Source organism: Magnolia sinica, chromosome 15, assembly GCF_029962835.1.
Source record: "Magnolia sinica isolate HGM2019 chromosome 15, MsV1, whole genome shotgun sequence".
Classification (NCBI taxonomy): Eukaryota; Viridiplantae; Streptophyta; class Magnoliopsida; order Magnoliales; family Magnoliaceae; genus Magnolia; species Magnolia sinica.
In genome coordinates, this window is record NC_080587.1 from 68,624,396 (window position 1) to 68,644,441 (window position 20,046).

Genomic DNA, 20,046 nt, shown 5'->3' on the forward strand with positions numbered 1-20,046 from the left:
GGCCTCTGCCGGCAGCCATTAAAACTGGCTGCCGGCAAAGGGTTGACCCATCGCTCGGCTAAGGGCCGTTTTCTTGTAGTGTACCATCATTAAATGTGTAATCCTATAGCCAAAAACTCAAGCTAGCCTGAGGTATAATAATAATAATAATAAAAGCAGTTGTAAGAGAGACATGTCAACCCTTGAGTTTTGCATGGCCTCTTGTGATGACTACATGAAGTCCACTCCAACCAGTGAATGTCTCACTAAAGTTTTTAAGGCCCAGTACTAAAAATTAGATCCATACATAATTCAGATGGGTCCCACAACAGTGAAGAGAATCGGAATATATTTTTTTTTAGCTTATTAGTATACCCACTAACAGTTCACACTTCACTGTTAGCCAGCCCCACGAGGGAATCGATGCCAAGACCTCTTGTTGAAACGAGGTATCTTTCACTCAGTTTACCACTTGAGGTATGGATATAGGTGTGAGAATCGGAACATGCGAGGCCATCATCATTCAGTCCAAGTGGCATATTTTCTACCAATCGGCTCCCTACATTTAGTGAGCACCGGTGGTGATGGCTTTTTTCTGAAAAATTACACGTACTAGAACTTTCCAATCTACCAGACCATTGGCTATCAAAGCATCGGTAGGAACAAAACTAATTAATGATTTCAAGAAAATTAATAGATAGAATTATCCAATAGGCTTGATTTTTTAATTATAAGCCATGCTTAGTGGGGCCTAATAGATGGATGGACGCAATTTATAATTCATTCTACCATATGCAGCACACATATGGCGCAGAAAATCAGACCCGAACTGGGGTGGGCTCGCCGAACTGGCGGCCCCCCACCACTTGTTGGCCTGTCCGACAGGGTCATGCCGATTAAGTATCCTCTATGGCTACGGATTATAACCATAGCTATAGGTATCATAAGCCGATTTGGCAGCCTCTCCCCCACTCCTTTATATATATATATATATATATATATTTCACACACTCACGCCTTGTTTTGTTTGGGTGTTGAGACCAAAATTGAAGTATATCCACACCTCAACTGGACCATACCACATGAACCAGTGGAAGTATTGATTTCCACCATTGAAACCTTTCTAAGGCACATAGTGATGTTAATTTTTCATCCAACCTGTTCATAAGATCAAACATAAATGGATGAAGGGAAAAAAAACAAATATCAGCTTGATCTAAAACTTACGTGGGCCCCGAGAACTTTTCAATAGTAGAAGTTCAATTCACACTATTTACATTGGTGTGGTCCACTTGATCTTTTTATAGGCTTAATTTTTTGGGTTAAAGCCATAAAATTATCTGGTAAAATGGATGAACGGATTGAATAAAATGCGTGAACGAAGGTGGGCCCCATAGAGTTTACTCAGTACGCTTAAGGTACTGAGTTACTCGGTACGCAATCCACTTCCTGACGCTCCTTGAACTCTGAGTTGTACGAATGGTTCAAAAGAGATCAAAGTTACATGGCCCCACAGTTATGTATTTATTACATCCACAACGTTCATCCATATTTCAAGATCATTTCAGAGCATTATAAAATAAAATAAAAAAAATCATATCCAAAGATCAATTGGACCACACCACAAATAGCAGCGGGGAAATTGATTTTCACCGTAAAAAATTTCATAGGGTCCACCATAACATTTATTTACCATCCAATCAATTCATATGGTCACAAAGACTTGAATGAAGAGGAAAAAAAAATTTTCATATTGATCCAAAACTTCTCTGACCCCTAAAAGGGTTTCAATATTGGTAGATGTTCACCCCCCCCCCCCCCCCACTGTTTTTTACAGTGTGGTCCACTTGATAGTTAGATCTGTCTTATTTTTCACCTCAAGCATTAATACGAGCTCACTAATGGATGAATGGTTTGGATATAACACATACCTCATGATAAGAGCCACAAAACTTGCACCAGCCAATCCAACGAAGCAAACTAGAAATTGAGCGGGGCAAACTGAAAATTGATGGGGGTAAACTAAATTTGAGCGGGGCAAACTCGAAATTGAGCGAGGCAAACTAGAAATTAAGCGGGGCAAACTAAATATTGAGCGGGGCAAACTAGAAATTGAGCGAGGCAAACTAGAATTTGAGCAGGGCAAATTGAAAATTGAGCTAGGAAAACTAGAAATTGAGAGGGGAAATTTGAAAATTGAGCAGGGCAAACTAGAAATTGAGTGAGGTAAACCGAAAATTGAGCGGGGCAAACTAGAAATTGAGCGGGGCAAACTGAAAATTGAGCGGGGCAAACTAGAAATTGAGTGGGGCAAATTGAAAATTGAGCAGGACAAACTCGAAATTGAGTGAGGCAAATAGAAAATTGAGCGGGGAAACTAGAAATTGAGCGAGGCAAACTGAAAATTGAGCAAGGCAAACTAAAAATTAAGTAGGGCAAACTGAAAATTGAGCAGGGCAAACTAGAAATTGAGCGGGGCAAACTAAAAATTGAACGGCGTAAACTAGAAATTGAGTTGGGCAAACTAAAAATTGAGTGGGGCAAATATGAAATTGAGCGGGGCAAACTGAAAATTGAGTGGGATAAACTAGAAATTGAGCGGGGCAAACTGAAATTTGTAAAATCATGTTTATTGGACCATGAAATTGTAATCAACGGATCAAATTCACAACAGAGGTCATTCACTTGTACATAAATATAAGTAAAATGTCACAAGTAAATGGTGTATATGGATGAATGACATAAATAAATGCATGCATCCATGTGGGGCCCACATTTTTAATGGATTTCAAAATACACGAAAATCCTGCATGGACCAAATGCATGCATTAGTTTGCTCCACTTAATTTTCAGTTTGCCCTTCTCAATTTTTAGTTTGCCCTGCTCAATTTCTAATTTGCTCCGCTCAATTTCTAGTTTGCCCCGCTGAATTTTCAGTTTGCCCTGCTCAATTTCTAGTTTGCCAGGCTCAATTTTCGGTTTGCCCCACTCAATTTCTAGTTTGCCCCACTCAATTTTCAGTTTGTCCCCCTCAATTTCTTATTTGCCCTACTCAATTTTTAGTTTGCCCCACTCAATTTCTAGTTTGCCCCGTTCTATTTTTGGTTTGCTTGCATTACACTGTTTTATTTTAATGATCAGTTTTATTTTAAAAAAGTGTGCCCACTTTTTTTTTTAAAAAAAAAGCAAATGAAGTTTCTACAATTTTTCATAATTCTGAATTATAATATTTTGTTAGTTGAATATTTTTTTATTAGATGAAAGACATAAAAAAGAAAATTGTTGCTATTTTTTTTCTTTTTCAAGAAATTTTCTGATGGCTTTAGGTCGACTATATTTTTTTAAAATATTCAAATCTGAGACGGTCCATAACCGTCCTTTTAAGGTTCATTAGAGACTGTTCATAACAGTCCTTTTTAAAGACGGTCCATGACCATCCTTTTAAGGCTCATCAGGGACTGCTCATAACAATCCCTTTTAAGGACGGTCCATGACCGTCCTTCGTAATAGACGGTCCATAACCATCATTTTAAAGTCTATCTTTATTGATGGTCCATGACCGTCCTTCTTTACAGATGGTCCATAACTGTCCTTTAAATGTCCTTCAACAATGACGGTTCATGACCATCCTTTAAGTAATATGACACCGCAAAATAGGATGGCCCATGCGACGGTTCAAAACCGTCCTTTGTTGTGATTTGAGACGGTTTTCAGTCGTCCTTTTTTCACCGTTTTGGCATAGTGTTAATCATGTCATCATCAAAATCATGGGAGTGGGACAGGCATGTCTCTAGGGGATCAGAGGATAAGGTAAAAGGTGTCCTATGTTCCACGAAAGTGTCAATCATGTTAATGTTGTGGAGATCATCATTATCCTCTAACCATCTGCTTGTGTTGAAAAAGATATTCATTTCTAATGTCATATTCCCGAAAGACATACTCATGACATAATTCCTGCAATTGATAATTACGTTTGAGGTGGCAAGGAATGGGCAACCAAGAATGACGGGAATTTGGGTGTCATGTTACCGATGGATTCGGTATCCAGGATGATAAAATCTACAGGGTAGTAAAATCTCTCAACATGGACCAACACATCCTCAATATCCCTCTTGGTACACGAACAGAACGATCAGCAAGTTATAATGTGGTTAGGGTGGGTTTAAATTCACTCAAACCTAACTGTTTGTATATTGAGTAAGCAATCAAATTGACGCTCGCTCCTAAGTCAAGAAGTGCATGCTCAATTCGATACTCCCCGGTTACACATGATATGGCTGAGCTACCGGGGTCTTTGAATTTCTGCGGTACATCTTGCTTTAGGATGGCACTCACTTTCTCAGTCAGGAAGATTTTCTTTTGAATATTTTACCGTCTTTTGGTCATACATAAGTCTTTTAGGAATTTGGCATATGAAGGTATTTGTTTCACGACATCAAGTAGAGGAATGTTGACCTTCACTTATTTCAACACTTCTAGAATATCCTGAGAGTTAGAGAGAGGTTTTGGTACAACTAACCGTTGGGAAAATGGAGCAACCGACTTCCCTTGAGGTTCCAGTTCTAACTCTGGTGGGGCATGGCTAGATCCATCTTCTTTGTCCACTTCCGGTTCCTTAAGCTTTTCAGCCCTAACCGGAATAGTTTTATCAATGATTTTCTCACTCTTAAGAGTGGTGATGGATTTAGCTTGCTCCATCTGATTTAAAGAGCTTGGGTCACTAACTTCATATTGTGGTTTAGGATTGGGAAGAGGTTGAGCTTGGAAACTCCCCCTATTCCCAATCGTATTTTCAACTTTAAGTCCTTGTATCGCTTTTGTAAGGTCTTGAAAGGCTTATAGCATACCCTGATTGAAAAGCTCTTGCTTTTGAAAGTGTTTTAGAACCGAATCCTCTTGAGGTTTCTCTTGAATTGGAATTTGATTTAGGAAACCTTGAGGTGTAGCGGTTTATCCATTCCTCCAACTGAAGTTTGGATGATTTCTCCAACTAGGATTGTATGTATTATAGGTGGGCCCACTGAAAGGTCTTTGGTAATTGCTTACAACATTAGATTGCTCATTCAATACCTCTTGAAAGACAGATATAGTTGGACAATTTTCAGTAGTGTGAATGTTGTAGCCACAAATACCGCAAACAATTTCGTTAGCCTTATCCTTCTTTAATTCCATGGCTTCGAGTTTCCTAGTAAGTTAGCCACTTTAGTATTGATATCATCATCCTCTTTCAGGAGATACATTCCTCCCCTCTCCTTGGAATGAGTCGGCCTAGACGTAGTACTTGGTCTACGGGAGATGTCCCATGATTGTGTGTTCTCAGCAAGCTTATCAAAGTAGTCGCACACCTCATCGACACCTTTATTTTGAAACTCCCCATTACACATTGTCTCAACTAATTGGTGCATGGGAGATGTTAGTCCATCATAGAAAAAGTTCGTGATGTGCCACGTTTCAAAACCATGTTGTGGGCATGAACTGACAAGATCCTTGAACAGTTCCCAACATTGGAAGAATGTTTCATCTTCCCTTTGGGCGAAGTTCATGATCGACTTTCTAAGGGTGTTCGCCTTATGGTATGGGAAAATTTTCTTTATAAACTCTCTTGTCATGTCATTCCATCTGCCAATAGATCGTGGACGTAGTGAATGTAACCACATCTTAGCTTTCTCTTTCAAAGAAAAGGGAAAGAGTTTCAACCCGACCGTGTCATCAGACACGTTAGGAAAGTATAAAGTAGCTATGATCTCATCAAACTTTTTTAGATGTAAATATGGATTTTCCGACTCAATCCAATGAAATTTAGGAAGGAGTTGGATCATCCCTGGCTTGATATCCATGTGTCCTGCATTCTTAGGAAAAACCATGCATGAGGGCGTACTCACCCTCGTCGGTTGTAAATAATCTCATAAAGTACGAGGCGAGGGTGCTCGATGCACCTCATTCTTATCTTGGATGTCCTCGATCCTAGGTTGGGTAGAAGAGGTTGGTTTTCAACCATCACTTCAATTAATTTAGGGGATCTCGAGCGGTGTCTAGTCCTGCGATGGATAGTCAACCCCTCAACCAATCCTCATTCAGTCAAAAGACGTCGACTGTTGTCACGAGCCTACTTGGGCATGAAACACTAGCAGCCCTCAGTCACAGATTCTAACTTAAATCTGAAAAAGAGAAAAGAATAGAAATCTACAAATAGAAAGGGAGAGGACTTGGAAAGAGGTTACCAGACGAGAAGTTCTTAAATCAAGATCCTGCAAAACAAAACAAAACAAGTCAGTTTCTAAAAATAGAAAGTAAACTAGTTTCTAAAAAATAAAAAATAAAAATTTCTAAAAAGGAAAATAGAAAGTTTCTAAAAACAATTTAGGAAAGTTCTAAACCTAAATTAGAAAGTAAGTTTCTAAATTAAAAGAAATCCAAGAATTAGGAAAATTTCTAAAAATAAAACCCTAGTTCTAAAAATAGAAAAAGTAAAGAAATTAGAAAGAGATTACCAAATTAGAAGTTTCTATCTCAGAATCCTACAAAACAGGAAAGTTAGGTTATTTTCTAAAAATAAAAAAAACCTAAACCTAAAGTTAGAAAACACTAATCTTAACCTAATTCTAAAACTAATCAATTTCAGAAAAAAACGTAACTGTCAATCCCCGACAACGGCGCTAAAAACTTGTTCACACCTCAAGTGTAGGGTTGTGATATAGTAATAATCTTAGTAAGACCAAGGTCGAATCCACAGGGACTGAACCTTGTACGTATTTTGAAATCGACCAGAACTAGAACTAGAGAAAGATGAAATCTAAATCAAGTGAATATGAGGGAATAATGGTAAAATATTACTCTAAAACTTATAGAATTCAAAGGTGGGAAACTAGGGATTCAGAGGATCTACTTGTAGAGATCAAGGAGAACTATGCTTGATTCATGAACTTAACTGGACTTCGAGTCCCATCTTCATCCAGTTGGAAGATATATCATTAAAACTCAATCTGAACTTCCTTTGATCTAGTTTTTAAGAGATGAGAGGTATGAGAATTAGAGTTGATTCCATCACAAAACCATGCCCATGAGACAAAGTAAACAATAAAATTAAACTAATCCACAACCAATCTAAAAGATGTATGAATGTTATGAAGGATTCCATCATCCAACCATGTCTAAGGGGCAATGGTGAACAACAGGGCTTCCTCACTTCACAATCAAATAATGAAAAGAAAATACTCAAAGCCATCACAGATCTATTATAATTTCAATCACAACAAACCATTAAAAACTAGAGGCATTCCTTATAATCAACTAGAATAAACATCAGTGCAATCTAAACATGAATTAAGGCCATAGAATCCTTCCCATCACGCCACCAACTTCACCTCTTAGCCCTACCTAAGAGGTTTAGCCTCACATGATTGGGCTAGATCTCTCAAAAATCATAAGAAAAACAGTAAAACCAAAAAAAAAAACTCTAAACTCTCTCTCTCTCTCTCTCTCTCTCTCTCTCTCTCTTGTGCACCCACATCCAAGGCTTGAATGAATTTCTCTTTCTTCCTCTCTCTCTTCTATATACGTTAAGAGGTTAGTTGGCTGGGCTGTGGCGGTGAGAGTCAACGCAAGAAGCAGGCGGTGGGTGTCAGTGCAATGCCATACACATGAGAACCGGACTGCGCAGAAACGTGAAACCGACTTCACATTGGAGGAGATTGAAGGGTCAAGACCCCCTTTTGGAAATTATGGACGGTCTGGATCATAAATCTGACCACGATTGAGGCATACAATGGCCTACAATGGGCCGGGCAGCGTCCGCACATTGCTTCTACGAAATTTAGAGTCAGTGACCTCAGTGGGGGCCATGATCAACATTAATAGGGAAATCCACTTCGTCCATTAGAATCGTGACGAAAAACCCATTAAGAATGTGTACTTTTACTCGATTTTGGTGTGCCCAATCAAGATTTTTACTCTACTATCCATCCTGCATTTACATGAGATTTGCCTGTGTGTGCATGCATTGGAGTAAAATGAGATCATGGCTGGGGTCATCCCCACCCCATGGACCGAATGGACGGTCCTGACTGTCTATGTGATGAATAGTGTGGGCTCACTACACGTCCCAGTGTCCGGACATGCGAACCCTGGTGAAAATAAAAATTTTCATTTTTAAAGGAAGGCTCGGTCAGCCCTCTGTTTGATCGGATTCTCCGTCCGGTGCATCTCTTATGCACGTGTACCCTATGTACATTCAATGTACATGTGGGGTCCATCGTGATATATCTTGGGAATCCATTCCGTTCATCCACTTCCCTATCTAATTTAAATGGTTGAGTCCAAAATTGAGGCATATCCAGAGATCAGGTGGGCCCCAAATTAATAATTTATGTGCTGTTCTGTTCGTTGGGTCACTTATAAAGGGATCCAAGGGTTGAAATTTGACTTGTACGGTTAATTTATGGTTCTTAGGCAAGATATCAAGTTTCAAACTGAACGGATGGTGAGAACCCTGTGATTTTGCATTCTGGATGAATTTCAGGCCTCTTTAGCATGAAATACTGGATTTTCTCGAATCCCGGGCATGTAAATTCTTCGATCTCTGTCCCTTGGAGTCCGTCCCTTGCCTTGGTGATTTATGAGAGTTAAATCCATGCTTTTAATATCCTTTTTCAGTCTAGGCTCCTAAATACACCTTGCATCACAAACACGATTAAAATAGGGCGTTAAACGGTATCATGCTCGTAAAATTAGGTAATAACTGGGATCTAATATGTAATATTTGACCCTCAACATCTATCTGATTCATCCATCTGTTTTGAAATATAATTTTAGGGAATCATCCCAAAAAATGAGGTATATCGAAGGCTCAAGTGGACCACACGGTAGGAAACAATAGATATTAAATCACACATGATTCATATGGTGTGGTCCACTTGAGCCTTCAATTTGCCTCATTTTTTGAATCATGCCCTAAATGTATTTATAAAAATGAATGGACAGAATGGATAAACCATATACATCATGGTGGACCCCATGGACGTACCCAATCCATGCCAAAAATAATTGGGCACACACTCAAAATAGAGTCTCATGCCCAAATCACTATACGACCCTCTCTCTCTCTCTCTCTCTCTCTCTCTCTCTCTCTCCCCCCTCCTCTCTCTCTCTCTCTCTCTCTCTCTCTCTCTCTGCACCCAAAACCGACTCTCCCTCTTTGTGCCTAAAACCGTCTCTCACTCTCTCTCAATCATCCTATTTTCAAAGCCCTAGCATTTTCTCTCTCTCTCTCTCTCTCTCTCTCTCTCTCTCTATCTCAACGGACTTAGAAAGGTGAGCGATTTTTCCTTTTATTTTTTATCAATTTCCTTATGTTTTGCGAATCTTCTCTTATTCTTGACCGAAGATCTTGATTATCAGTGAAGAAATGGGATCTTTCTATCATGATTTTGGAATTTATCGCCTCATTTGCTACATTTACTATGTTTTTGCTCTCGTTTCTCCATTTAGGGTTTTGTTTATGTGGTTAAAACTGTTTGATAAAATGCCTCAACAAGGATGACATGTGCACAATGGCTACGTATATGCGTGTGGATTGTTGTGCGTTCATGTTTCTGAAAATTGGTAAATCTGGAAGTAAAAATTAAGGTAAATCAAAATCTCAGGTGGACCACACCACCAAAAACGGTGGTGATAAATTCCCACCATTAACAACTTCTTGGGAAGGAAAACTTTTGAATCAAGATGAGAAATTGGGGTTGTCCATCAGAGATCTCTAAAATGCGCTCCACTCACTGACATGAGGGGCCCCTCATTGAGTCACAACCATTGGGCAAATTGCGGACCATCTATTTAGAGTGCCCCCATTTGGACCATTAAGATTGTCCTATTGTTAAGCTTTTAAGGTAATGATAATCTTGAATGTGGCCCACTAAGAAATGGGTAGTATAGACAAAATGTAGGCATTGTGCCCCAACTTTTGATTGTCTGTGATTCTTAATAATCTTTCTTATTAGGTGATTATACGTCAATTGTATTGAAAATGGTCCAATCATATGTGCCTCATATTTCTTCCCCTAGGCTTCTGATAAATCACATTCTATGGTTAAGTACTTTAAACAAATGCAACATTTTAATGGCTTTATGATTTAAGGACATGTTGGAGTGCATTATAAAATAAATCTAACTCAATTTTTTCTAACAAGCATTGGCAACTACTATGGTTCCTGTTCATTAACTTGCACAATGGTTAGGAATGTAACCAATCAATCATTCATTGTGGGAATTTCTCTCATTACCTTTTGCTTAAAATGAGTTTCCCTTATATGGGAATTCATGTATCGATATGAAAGCAATTAATCATTCATTGTAGGAATTCCTCTTGTTGCCTTTTGCTTAAAAAGAGTTTCCCTTCTTTGGGAATTCTCGTATGGATGTGAGATTTTCAGTTCATGTGTAACTCTTAACTACGGTAGTATAATTTTTGTTGTCAATAGGTAACACCTTAAGGAGCTAACACGTTTGGATTTGTTTGTAGTCAATCCATGCTTTGAAGCCCATAAGTAGATTGTGTTAGTAATATTTCAATATTTTTACAAGTTCTCTTTTTGTTATGATGTAACCAAATCTAATTTGGAGCTCCTTGTTCAGGTGTGGAGCCAGCACACCAATGCGCCCATTAAAAAATAGAGGCCTTTCATCGCGCTGCTTGACTCAAAGTCCAGCGAGCTAATGTTTTGGAATTCTGCGGTGCTCAACCAGTCGAGTGGGGTGCTCGACCGGTCGAGTGGGCCGCTCGACTAGTTGAGGCCCTTGCTCGACTAGTTGAGGCTATGTAGATCCTAGTCTAAATTTGGTGCAGACTATGTAAATTTGAGGCAATTTTTGCCAAGGTGCAAAAGGGAGTTGCCTAAACTATAATTAGGGGTCCTAGGGTTATTGTAGGGTATGAAAAAAGTTTTTTTAAAGCTAGACTAAGGGTTATCTCTGTGCATGGGAGCATCGTGAAGGTTAGTATATTGATTGTAATCTCATTTTTCTTCATAGTGAAATTTTGCACCTATGGTTTTTTACCCTTGTTGGGGTTTTTCCACTTATATTCTGTCTTGTGGTTTGTTGTTATGCTTGGATTCTACTTCTAGATTATTTTTCTTTTTGTTTATCGTTTGTGGGTGAGACCTGAGATTGGATCTCAGTTCATTAGCGTTATTAGCACGCTGCGCAACAACTGGTATCAGAGCTATTGGTTTACTTTAAGTGGGAGCGATGACTGAAGAAGGGAAGACTAGAATTGAGAAGTTTGATGGTTCAAACTTTACTTTCTGAACGATGCAGATGGAGGATTATCTGTATCAGAAGGACCTCTATATTCCTTTGGGAGAAAAAGAGAAGAAACTAGAAAAGATGACAGATGATGAATGGTCTTTATTGGATTAGAAGGCTTTAGAAAATATCTGACTCTTTTTTGTCTAAGAGTGTCGCCTTCAATATATCCAAGGTAAAGACCACAAAAGAATTAATGTAGGCTCTAGCTATGATGTATGAGAAACCCTCAATGTCCAACAAGGTTCATCTTATAAAACGGCTATTCAACATGAAGATGTCAGATGGTGGGAGCGTGGCTGAACATTTAAGCAAGTTCAATGCTGTCACAAGCCAATTGGAATCCGTTGGCATCATTTTTGAGGACAAGGTCAGGGCGTTATTGATCTTGTCCAGTTCGTTAGATAGTTGGGATGGTTTGGTGATTGCTGTGAGCAATTCTTCAGGGTCGACAAAGCTGAGGTTCGATGATGTGGCCAATCTAATTCTCAGCAAAGAATTTAGAAGAAAGACATCGGGTGTTTTACGGGATTCGGGGAATGTTCTAAACGTTGAAGGAAGAGGAAGATCGCTGAACAAAGGAGGCAATAAATATGAACGTTCTAAGTCGAGGAAGAAGTCCAAGGGACTAAAAGACAAGGACAGGTGTTAGTATTGCGGGAAGAAGGGGCACATAAAACGTGATTGCAGGGCACTTAAGAAACAAGAAGGAAGGTCTCAAGGTGGGAAAGATTCAGTGAATCTATCTAAGGAGAGTGACACAGTGGCATTGATTTTATCTCTTAATGTGAGGAATAAGTCTTGGGTTATAGACTCTGGTGCTTTGTTTCATGCCACTTCGTGTAAGGAAGTTCTGTGTGATTATGTGTCAGGTGATTTCAAAAAAGTCTACCTGAGTGATGATGAGCCGCGTAGTATTATTAGAAAGGGAGACGTTCATATAAGCCAAAAATATGGAACGGTTTTGAAATTGAAGGATGTCAGACATGTACCGAGTTTGAAACGGAAATTGATCTCAGTGGGGCAGTTGGCCGATATTGGATATGTGACGACATTCACGAGTGATTCCGAGAAGATCACAAAAGGTGCCTTGGTGATATTTCAAGGAAAGAAGAAAGGTACTTTGTACGTGACTTCAAGATCGTATCGTTCACTCGCAGTCGCATCAACTGGAGTGAATGGGTAGTTATGACATCAGAGGTTGAGACATATGAGTAAGAAATGGATGAAAGTACTATTGTCAAAAGGAAAGCTACCAGGGCTAAAATCTATTGATTTGAAATTCTGCGAGGACTGCGTGTATGGCAAGTAGAGAGGGTGAGCTTCAAGAAAATAGGACGCACTCCAAAGACGCATCTGTTGAGCTTGTACATACTGATGTGTGGGGACCGGCACAGGTATCATCTCTTGGTGGTTCACGTTATTTTATTTTTTTTAGTGATAATGCTAGTAGAAAACTGTGGGTCTATTTCTTAAAGCAAAAATCTGATGTATTGGATGTATTTAAGAAGTGAAAAGTAATGGTAAAAAATGAGACAGGTAAAACAGTAAAATGTCTCAGATCAGATAATAGGGGAGAATACTGTGATAAAAGGTTTGAGGAGTATTATATAGTAAATGGAATCAAACATAAGAAAATGACTCTAAGGACACCGCAGAAGAACGGTGTGGCTGAGCGCATTAACAAGACTATCCTTGAGCGCGCCAAGAGCATGAGGTTTCATGCAGGGTTGCCTAAGATGTTTTGGGCAGATGTTATGAATACTACTACATATCTCATCAATAGAAGTCCCTCAACACCATTGGATGGTAGGCTACCAAAAGAAACGCTATCTAGGAAAGAAGTGAACCTTGCATATCTCAAAGTGCTCGGTTGCACAACATATGTTCACATTAATGCAGAGCACAGAAACAAATTGGATGCGAAGTCCAAGAAGTGCATGTTTATAGGATACGGGCAACATGATTTTGGCTAAAGGTATTGGGATACAGAAAACTGAAAAATCATCAAAAGTAAAGATGTAGTCTTCAATGAAAAAGTGGTGTATAAGGACAGTGTGCAGCAAAATAAGGCCGATGAGAAAGAATTCGTAGAGCTGGAAGAGTTACCAGACATAGGTGTTACACTGCTATAGGATGAGCAAGCACAAGAGCATAATGAGGCAGAGCCACAAACACCAGTTGTGAGGAGGTCTACTTAGGAGAGGAGACCCAAGGTCTGATACTCACCCCCCTTACATTATCTATTACTGACAGATAATGGTGAACCAGAGTATTTTGAAGAGGCATTACAGTTAGATAAATGGGTTAAGTGGGAGCAGGCCATGGATGATGAGATGGACTCTCTTGAATCCAATCGCACATGGGAGCTAGTCACTCTACTTAAGGGTAAGAAAGCTCTTCATAACAAGTGGGTTTACAGACTGAAGGAGGAGCACGATGGTTCAAAATAGTACAAGGAAGATTGGTTATGAAAGGGTTTAAACAAAAGGTAGGTATCAACTTCACTGAAATATTTTCACCAATTGTGAAAATGTCTATGATTCGCATGGTCTTGAGTATAGTGGCTACAGAGGACTTACATCTAGAGTAGCTAGATGTTAATACAGCCTTTCTTCATGGAGACCTTGAAGAAGAGATATACATGCATTAGCCGACAGGATACGTGACACCAGGAAAGGAGAATAAGGTAGGTAGATTGAAGAAGAGTCTATACGGCCTAAAGCAGGCTCCGAGGCAGTGGTACAAGAAGTTCGACAGTTTTAGGAGATGTCATGCAAACCATTGTTGCTATTTGAAGAAGTTTCATATGTCGTACATAATCTTTCTTCTGTATGTTGATGATATGCTTGTGGCCAAATCAAGCATGAAGGACATCTCAGATCTCAAAAGACAACTGTCTAGAGAATTTTCCATGAAGGATTTAGGAGTTGCAAAATAATCCCAAGCATGAGGATAAGGCGTGACGGGAAAAATAAGAAACTAGTTTTGTCACAGGCATAGTACATAGCCAAGGTACTTGATCGGTTCAGTATGGGAGGTGTTAAGTCAGTTAACACTCCATTAGCTAACTACTTCAAGCTTTCTAAGGAGCAAGGTGCGAAGACGCAGGAGGAACGGGACTATATGAATAAAGTCCCAAACACGTTAGCTATTGGGAGCCTCATGTATACTATGGTGAGCACGAGGCTAGATTTTACTCAAGTAGTGGGATTTGTTAGCAAGTTCATTAACAACCCCGAGAAGGAACATTGGAAAGTTGTGAAGTGGATCCTTAGATACCTGGCAGGTACTGTGGATGTAGGGCTGTGTTGTGGAGGATCGAAAATCAAGCTACAAGGCTACGTAGAATCAGATTTGGCAGGAGATATCGATAGCAAAAGAAGCACTACAAGGATGTTTTTACTCTGGGTAGTGCTGCAATCAGTTGGGTCTCTCAGTTACAAAAGATAGTATCCATTAGTACAACAGAAGAAGAATATGTTGTAGCTATAGAAGCGTGCAATGAAATGGTGTGGATGTAAGGTTTCATGGTAGAGTTGGGAAAGAAGCAAGTAGATTACAAGCTATAGAGTGACAGTCAGAGTGTAATACACTTGGCTAAGAATTCAGTCTTTCATTCAAGGACAAAGCATATTGACATCAGATATCACTTCATACGTTCGTTACTGGAAGATGGATCGATTGCTCTAGAGAAGATCCATACAAGTGAGAACCCTGCAGATATGCTGACCAAGGCGGTCACACAGGAGAAGCTGAAGCTCTGTTCAGCTTTGATTGGTCTTTAGGCTTGAAGACGAGGAGGTGGTGCATTCTGAATGTAGAAGACGAAGGATTACAGTGATGTGTCTTCAAGTGAGAGATTGTTGAGGTGTGGAGCCAGCACACCAATGCGCCTGTTGAAAAATAGAGGCCTTTCACCGCGCTACTCGACCGGTCGAGTGGACTGCTCGACTGGTCGAGTGGGCCGCTCGACTGGTCAAGCGATGCTCGACTCAAAGTCCAGCGAGCTAATGTTTTGGAAATCCGCGGTGCTCGACCAGTCGAGTGGGCCGCTCGATCGGTCAAGTGGGCCGCTCGACTAGTCGAGGCCCTTACTCGACTAGTCGAGCCTACGTAGATCGTAGTCCGGATTTGGTCCGGACTGTGTAAATTTGAGGCAGTTTTTGCCAAGGTGCGGAAGGGAGTTACCTAAACTATAAATAGGGGTCCTAGAGTTATTCTAGGGTATGAAAAAGGGCTTTCTAAAGCTAGGCTAAGGGTTATCTCTGTGCATGGGAGCATCGAGAAGGTTAGTATATTGATTGTAATCTCGTTTTTCTTCATAGTGGAAGTTTTTACCAGTGGTTTTTTACCCTTGTTGGGGTTTTTCCACGTATTTTCTGGCATATGGTTTGTTGGTATGCTTGGATTCTACTTCTAGATTATTTTTCTTCTTGTTTATCGTTTGTGGGTGAGACCTGAGGTTGGATCTCGGTTCACTAGCATTGTTGGCGTGCCGTGCAACACTCCTTACCATCCAATCTTTGACCATGTATTCCCTTAACAATTGATGTTTATATTCTATTTTCCGAATCATCTTTTATAGGACAATGACCAACAGATTGGGAGCTCCATTCTTTAATGTTTTTGAAGCATTTTCCATCTATGCAGAGCTTATCGAATTAAAGCTCGCATCGCTGAACTACCAGCCCCACTTGTAACAAGTATGAGGATACTTCAACCCAATGCACTAGGAACTTATTACTTCCTCTTGTTTTTTCCATGCTTAGCTTTAGGGTTCATTTGGATGCCTGTAAGTTTTATTGGTTATAAAGGGTTTACACTCACATGTGGTTATAAAGGGTTTTATTCATTTTCTTATGAATGCCTCAAAATCTGATCATCTGTTCTTTTCATATCAATGTGGCAATGCTAATAATTAGATGTTGAAGTTCTAATTATGCATTTTTAGGCATTTCATATTTTGATCTATTAATTTTCAGTTATGTCTTTATTTGGTAGTTTGATGTGTACGAACTCTTAACTGCTGCAGTGAGTTGGCAATTGTTGTTATTCCTAATATTGCTTAACATGCATTTTAATGTCAAAATCTGCATCAAGGATTGATTTTATACATCAATACTTATGCCTCATTTATATATTTCCATCTTTTGTCACCTTCAAAGACAAGTTTTGTGCCATTGAAGCAGGCGAGTTTTTACATTCAGATCGTGAATTGATCATAAACCTTTTTGAACCAAGTCTACTATTGCATTGAGTTCATTTCCTAATGAGATTTCATCAGGCTTGCAATTTTCTTATTTAATTTTACATTTGAACCTTATTCTTACATATTTTGATGCCTGGATGGTCCTTGCTTTTCTCTAGCTTATTTTGTGGTTTGTAAGCCTGCCTCTTTAGCTATTATACTATAAATCCACCCTCGCTTGAACTTTGAGCTTTTATTTGAAGCTAGAACTGGTATAAAGTAGCTTCCTTGTGTAATTGATACTCTATTTCCATTCTACTCCTTCAGCCCTCGTTTACTTCTCGAGGTTGATGGCTTTGGCTGTGAATTGCCTACTTGGTTTCCGAATGTACCCATGTTGTTGTGATTGTGCAATTATTTATTTATTATTATTTTTTTGTGATTCTTTTACAAGTTCTACTTCAACATCTGCAGGTGTATCCCCTGAAGGTGTAACAAAAATTAGTTTTTTCTGGTTCTGTTGCCACTACAGCTCAGGCGTCATCTTCTGCTAGTGCTGCATCCAGTGTCATGGATGGGTAATTGGAATGTTATGCAGTAGCTATTACAAGCTGACATGTAGGATGTTCATGCTCGATTTAAAATTGCATTGCTCATTGACAAGCAGAAATAACAAATTTCTTTCATGGCTCCAAGAAACTTAAGGTTTGTACAGAAACTTAAGGTTTGTACAGACACTTTGATATGGTGCATTTGCGAGAATATATTGCTTCGTCACCATGATGGGGCCATGTGGATGACTATCTGGATGACCTGAATTTTTCATGTTATGGCTCATTCAGTGGGCAGTTGTATAAATGCTTGTTGGTTATTCCTAATAACCGTAGCCTTTGCTCCATTTTTTGGTAGTGAGTTCAAGCTGTGGTATAGGGACACTGTATCCTTGAAAACCCAAGTAGACAATTGCTTGAGGCCATATTTGGTTCATGACCATTTCAAGAGTTGGAGAAGCATATTTGTAGACAGATTGAAGCTCTGCATCTTGGACATTGGCTTGACTATTCAGGTAATAAAATCTAGCTTAGGCACTTCCTGATGAAGCCGTTGCATATCCCTTCTCAACTCATATGTAAGTCCCATTTCCTGCTAAGATTGCAACGATTTTATTTTAGTTTTCTTTTGGGAATGACAAAGAAGTGAAGATTTTGGTAACTAACATATGAAATATAAGTGGAATGTAAAAGATTTCAAATGTAGTAAACTCACAAGTGAGTGATGAGAGGACATGAAGAGATGGTAATGGCAACTGCACTAATGCAGATACAACTTGATCATCATCATTATCAACTTCATGATCTACTGATGGAAACTGCATTTTCATTTGGGTTGGATTGAAATCACCAGCATTGAATTTACCATCCCATTATCAGGATTTTCATGAAAACCCTCTTCATCAAAATATTTGTCGGTATGCAATTGGAACCTGTTCCTAATATGAATTCATCTAAAACCAGATCAATCCATGGGCCGATTATTGATATCTAATTAACCCGCTCCTAATTTTTCTTTTTGTTTATTGCATAGTTTTGAAATTACCCATATCAATTTTTTTGGCAAAATTGTGGAAGTATAAGGTAAAACCCAGTTCTTGGATGATTTATCGAAAAACATTTTCATTGTTTAATGCAGCTACGTAAAATAGGTGTTGTAGACAATTCTGGTCCTTTATGGACTGGTTTGATTCTTTCATTGTTTGGGTTTCTTGTTATGTTTATTTATTTCTTTATAGGTAGGAAACTGTGATTGAGAGCAAATGGGTTATCGATTCAACACTCTTAGTGAAGTATCTGGGTAAACATTACTAAGTAAGGGTGTTGCTTCCCTTAGTGAAGTATTTGGGTTGAATTGGTTTAAGTTACATTCTTGTTTTTGAACTACAGTCAAAATGCAACCTTGACTTGTAATGAACTCAAATATAGGAATTTCACATCTTGTACAATTTCCTAATGCCACAAGCATGATCGCCTAGCCCATCTACATGCAAAGATTTCATGTGCACCACTCAAGATCCAAGCACACCTGACGTGTTTACCATGCTATAGATGCCCTACTCCAAAAATCAGGCCAGTCTACTCATCATGTGGGCCAGAGCATGTTACAAATGGTTGTCACTGTCAAAGAAACCTTGTTTTTTTAGACATGCCCCAATGAGGAGCAGACTATCATGACTTGTGGGCAAGGGAATGTACATAGCGGGGTCCTCCTGCTGATGGCTTGGATGCTCACCGCACATGCCTGCATATAGAGGGGTTGGGTAATGCACAGGTGGGATTAGAAAACTTCAGTCTGCAGTAATCAATCAGAATTTTTTTAGGCAAATGAAATAGAATTGAGCATCAAATACATAAATATATAACACATTAGAATTACAAAGATACAAGCTTTCAGCTAGCTGTTAGTGTGAGGGACACTTCAGCAATTGAAGGGCATGGAACTACGTATCAAAATTGGCCATGGGAAAACAGAGTAGGAAGATAAAAAGGAGTCAACTTACACAGGATGAGGTGAGCAAGAAATCTTGAGTTTGGGTACTTTAAAGGAAGATGAGAACAATCTTGGGGTCCCTGACATGGAAACTGCTTCTGTTCCTCTCATCTCTGAACTTCTTTTAGATCCCTGATGAGTAAGGGTGGAGGGTACTTCTGTCAATAATACTATGATTTTTATTGCTAAACTGTAGGGTGCAAGCTGATGCATATGGTCAAGCTGCAACCAATCTGGTCACGGGTAATACTCTTGAGCAGATGATTCAACAAATAATAGATATGGGCGGTGGTAGCTGGGACTGAGAGACAGTCATGTGCGCACTTCGTGCAGCTTACAACAATTTAGAGCGAGCTGTGGAATATTTATATTCTGTATGTCTAAACATTAGTTACAATTCCAAGATATATAACTCGACACTTTCGTTTGTGCTTGTTGATCTTTAGCTGATTTTGTCCTATTTCAGGGTATTCCGGCGGCAACCGAAGTTGCTGTTCTAGTAGCTCGAGTTCCCTCAAATCAGGCATCAGGCCAAGGGGCCAATGCCACAACAACTGAAGCTGATTTAGGAGGGGTAGCTCCTCTCTCTAGATTATCCAATTCGGCTCCATTGAATCTGTTTCTGCAGGTCAAGTTCTGCTTCCTGTTTGTTCTCAATGAATGCTTCATCCATTCACTTATATGATTTTTGCTAGACCATGTGCACCACCTGACAGCTCTACATGCTGCTTCTTCTTTTTGGATTTTAGTCTGAATTTGGGTTTTTGTCTAATTAGGTAGCAATCAAAGGCCTCAAATGTATTTTTTAATAACTTGTTAGTAGAGAAGCAATTTGATTTAGATTTTTCTTTTCTCTTGGTGATGGGAAGAACTTTCCTAAGCTGGATTTGAAGAATGTTGCTTGTTTGCGTGAAGTTAGTCTTTTTTTTTTTTTTTTCAAGGAACTAGGTTTTAGGCCTTCTCTTCATGATTGGAGGACATTCCTTGTTGATATTACACATTTTGAGGTTTTGAATGTGGGAGTTGTTTCCTTT

The 20,046-nt window shown here is 39.3% G+C and overlaps 1 protein-coding gene and 1 non-coding gene across 2 annotated transcripts; both read left to right on the plus strand.

Annotated features, from left to right (window-relative positions):
- The first annotated feature begins 5,433 nt into the window (after positions 1 to 5,433).
- Positions 5,434 to 5,540, plus strand: LOC131228437 (small nucleolar RNA R71). The gene has a single exon (XR_009162940.1). It is a non-coding gene; the product is annotated as a small nucleolar RNA R71 (small nucleolar RNA).
- Positions 5,541 to 19,181: 13,641 nt separating this feature from the next.
- LOC131227470 (ubiquitin receptor RAD23b-like) lies at positions 19,182 to 20,046 on the plus strand. The gene is made up of 2 exons (XM_058223259.1): positions 19,182 to 19,386; positions 19,479 to 20,046. The coding sequence occupies exons 1-2, from the start codon at positions 19,327 to 19,329 to the stop codon at positions 19,695 to 19,697; spliced, it is 279 nt and encodes a 92-aa protein (XP_058079242.1). The 5' UTR covers positions 19,182 to 19,326; the 3' UTR covers positions 19,698 to 20,046.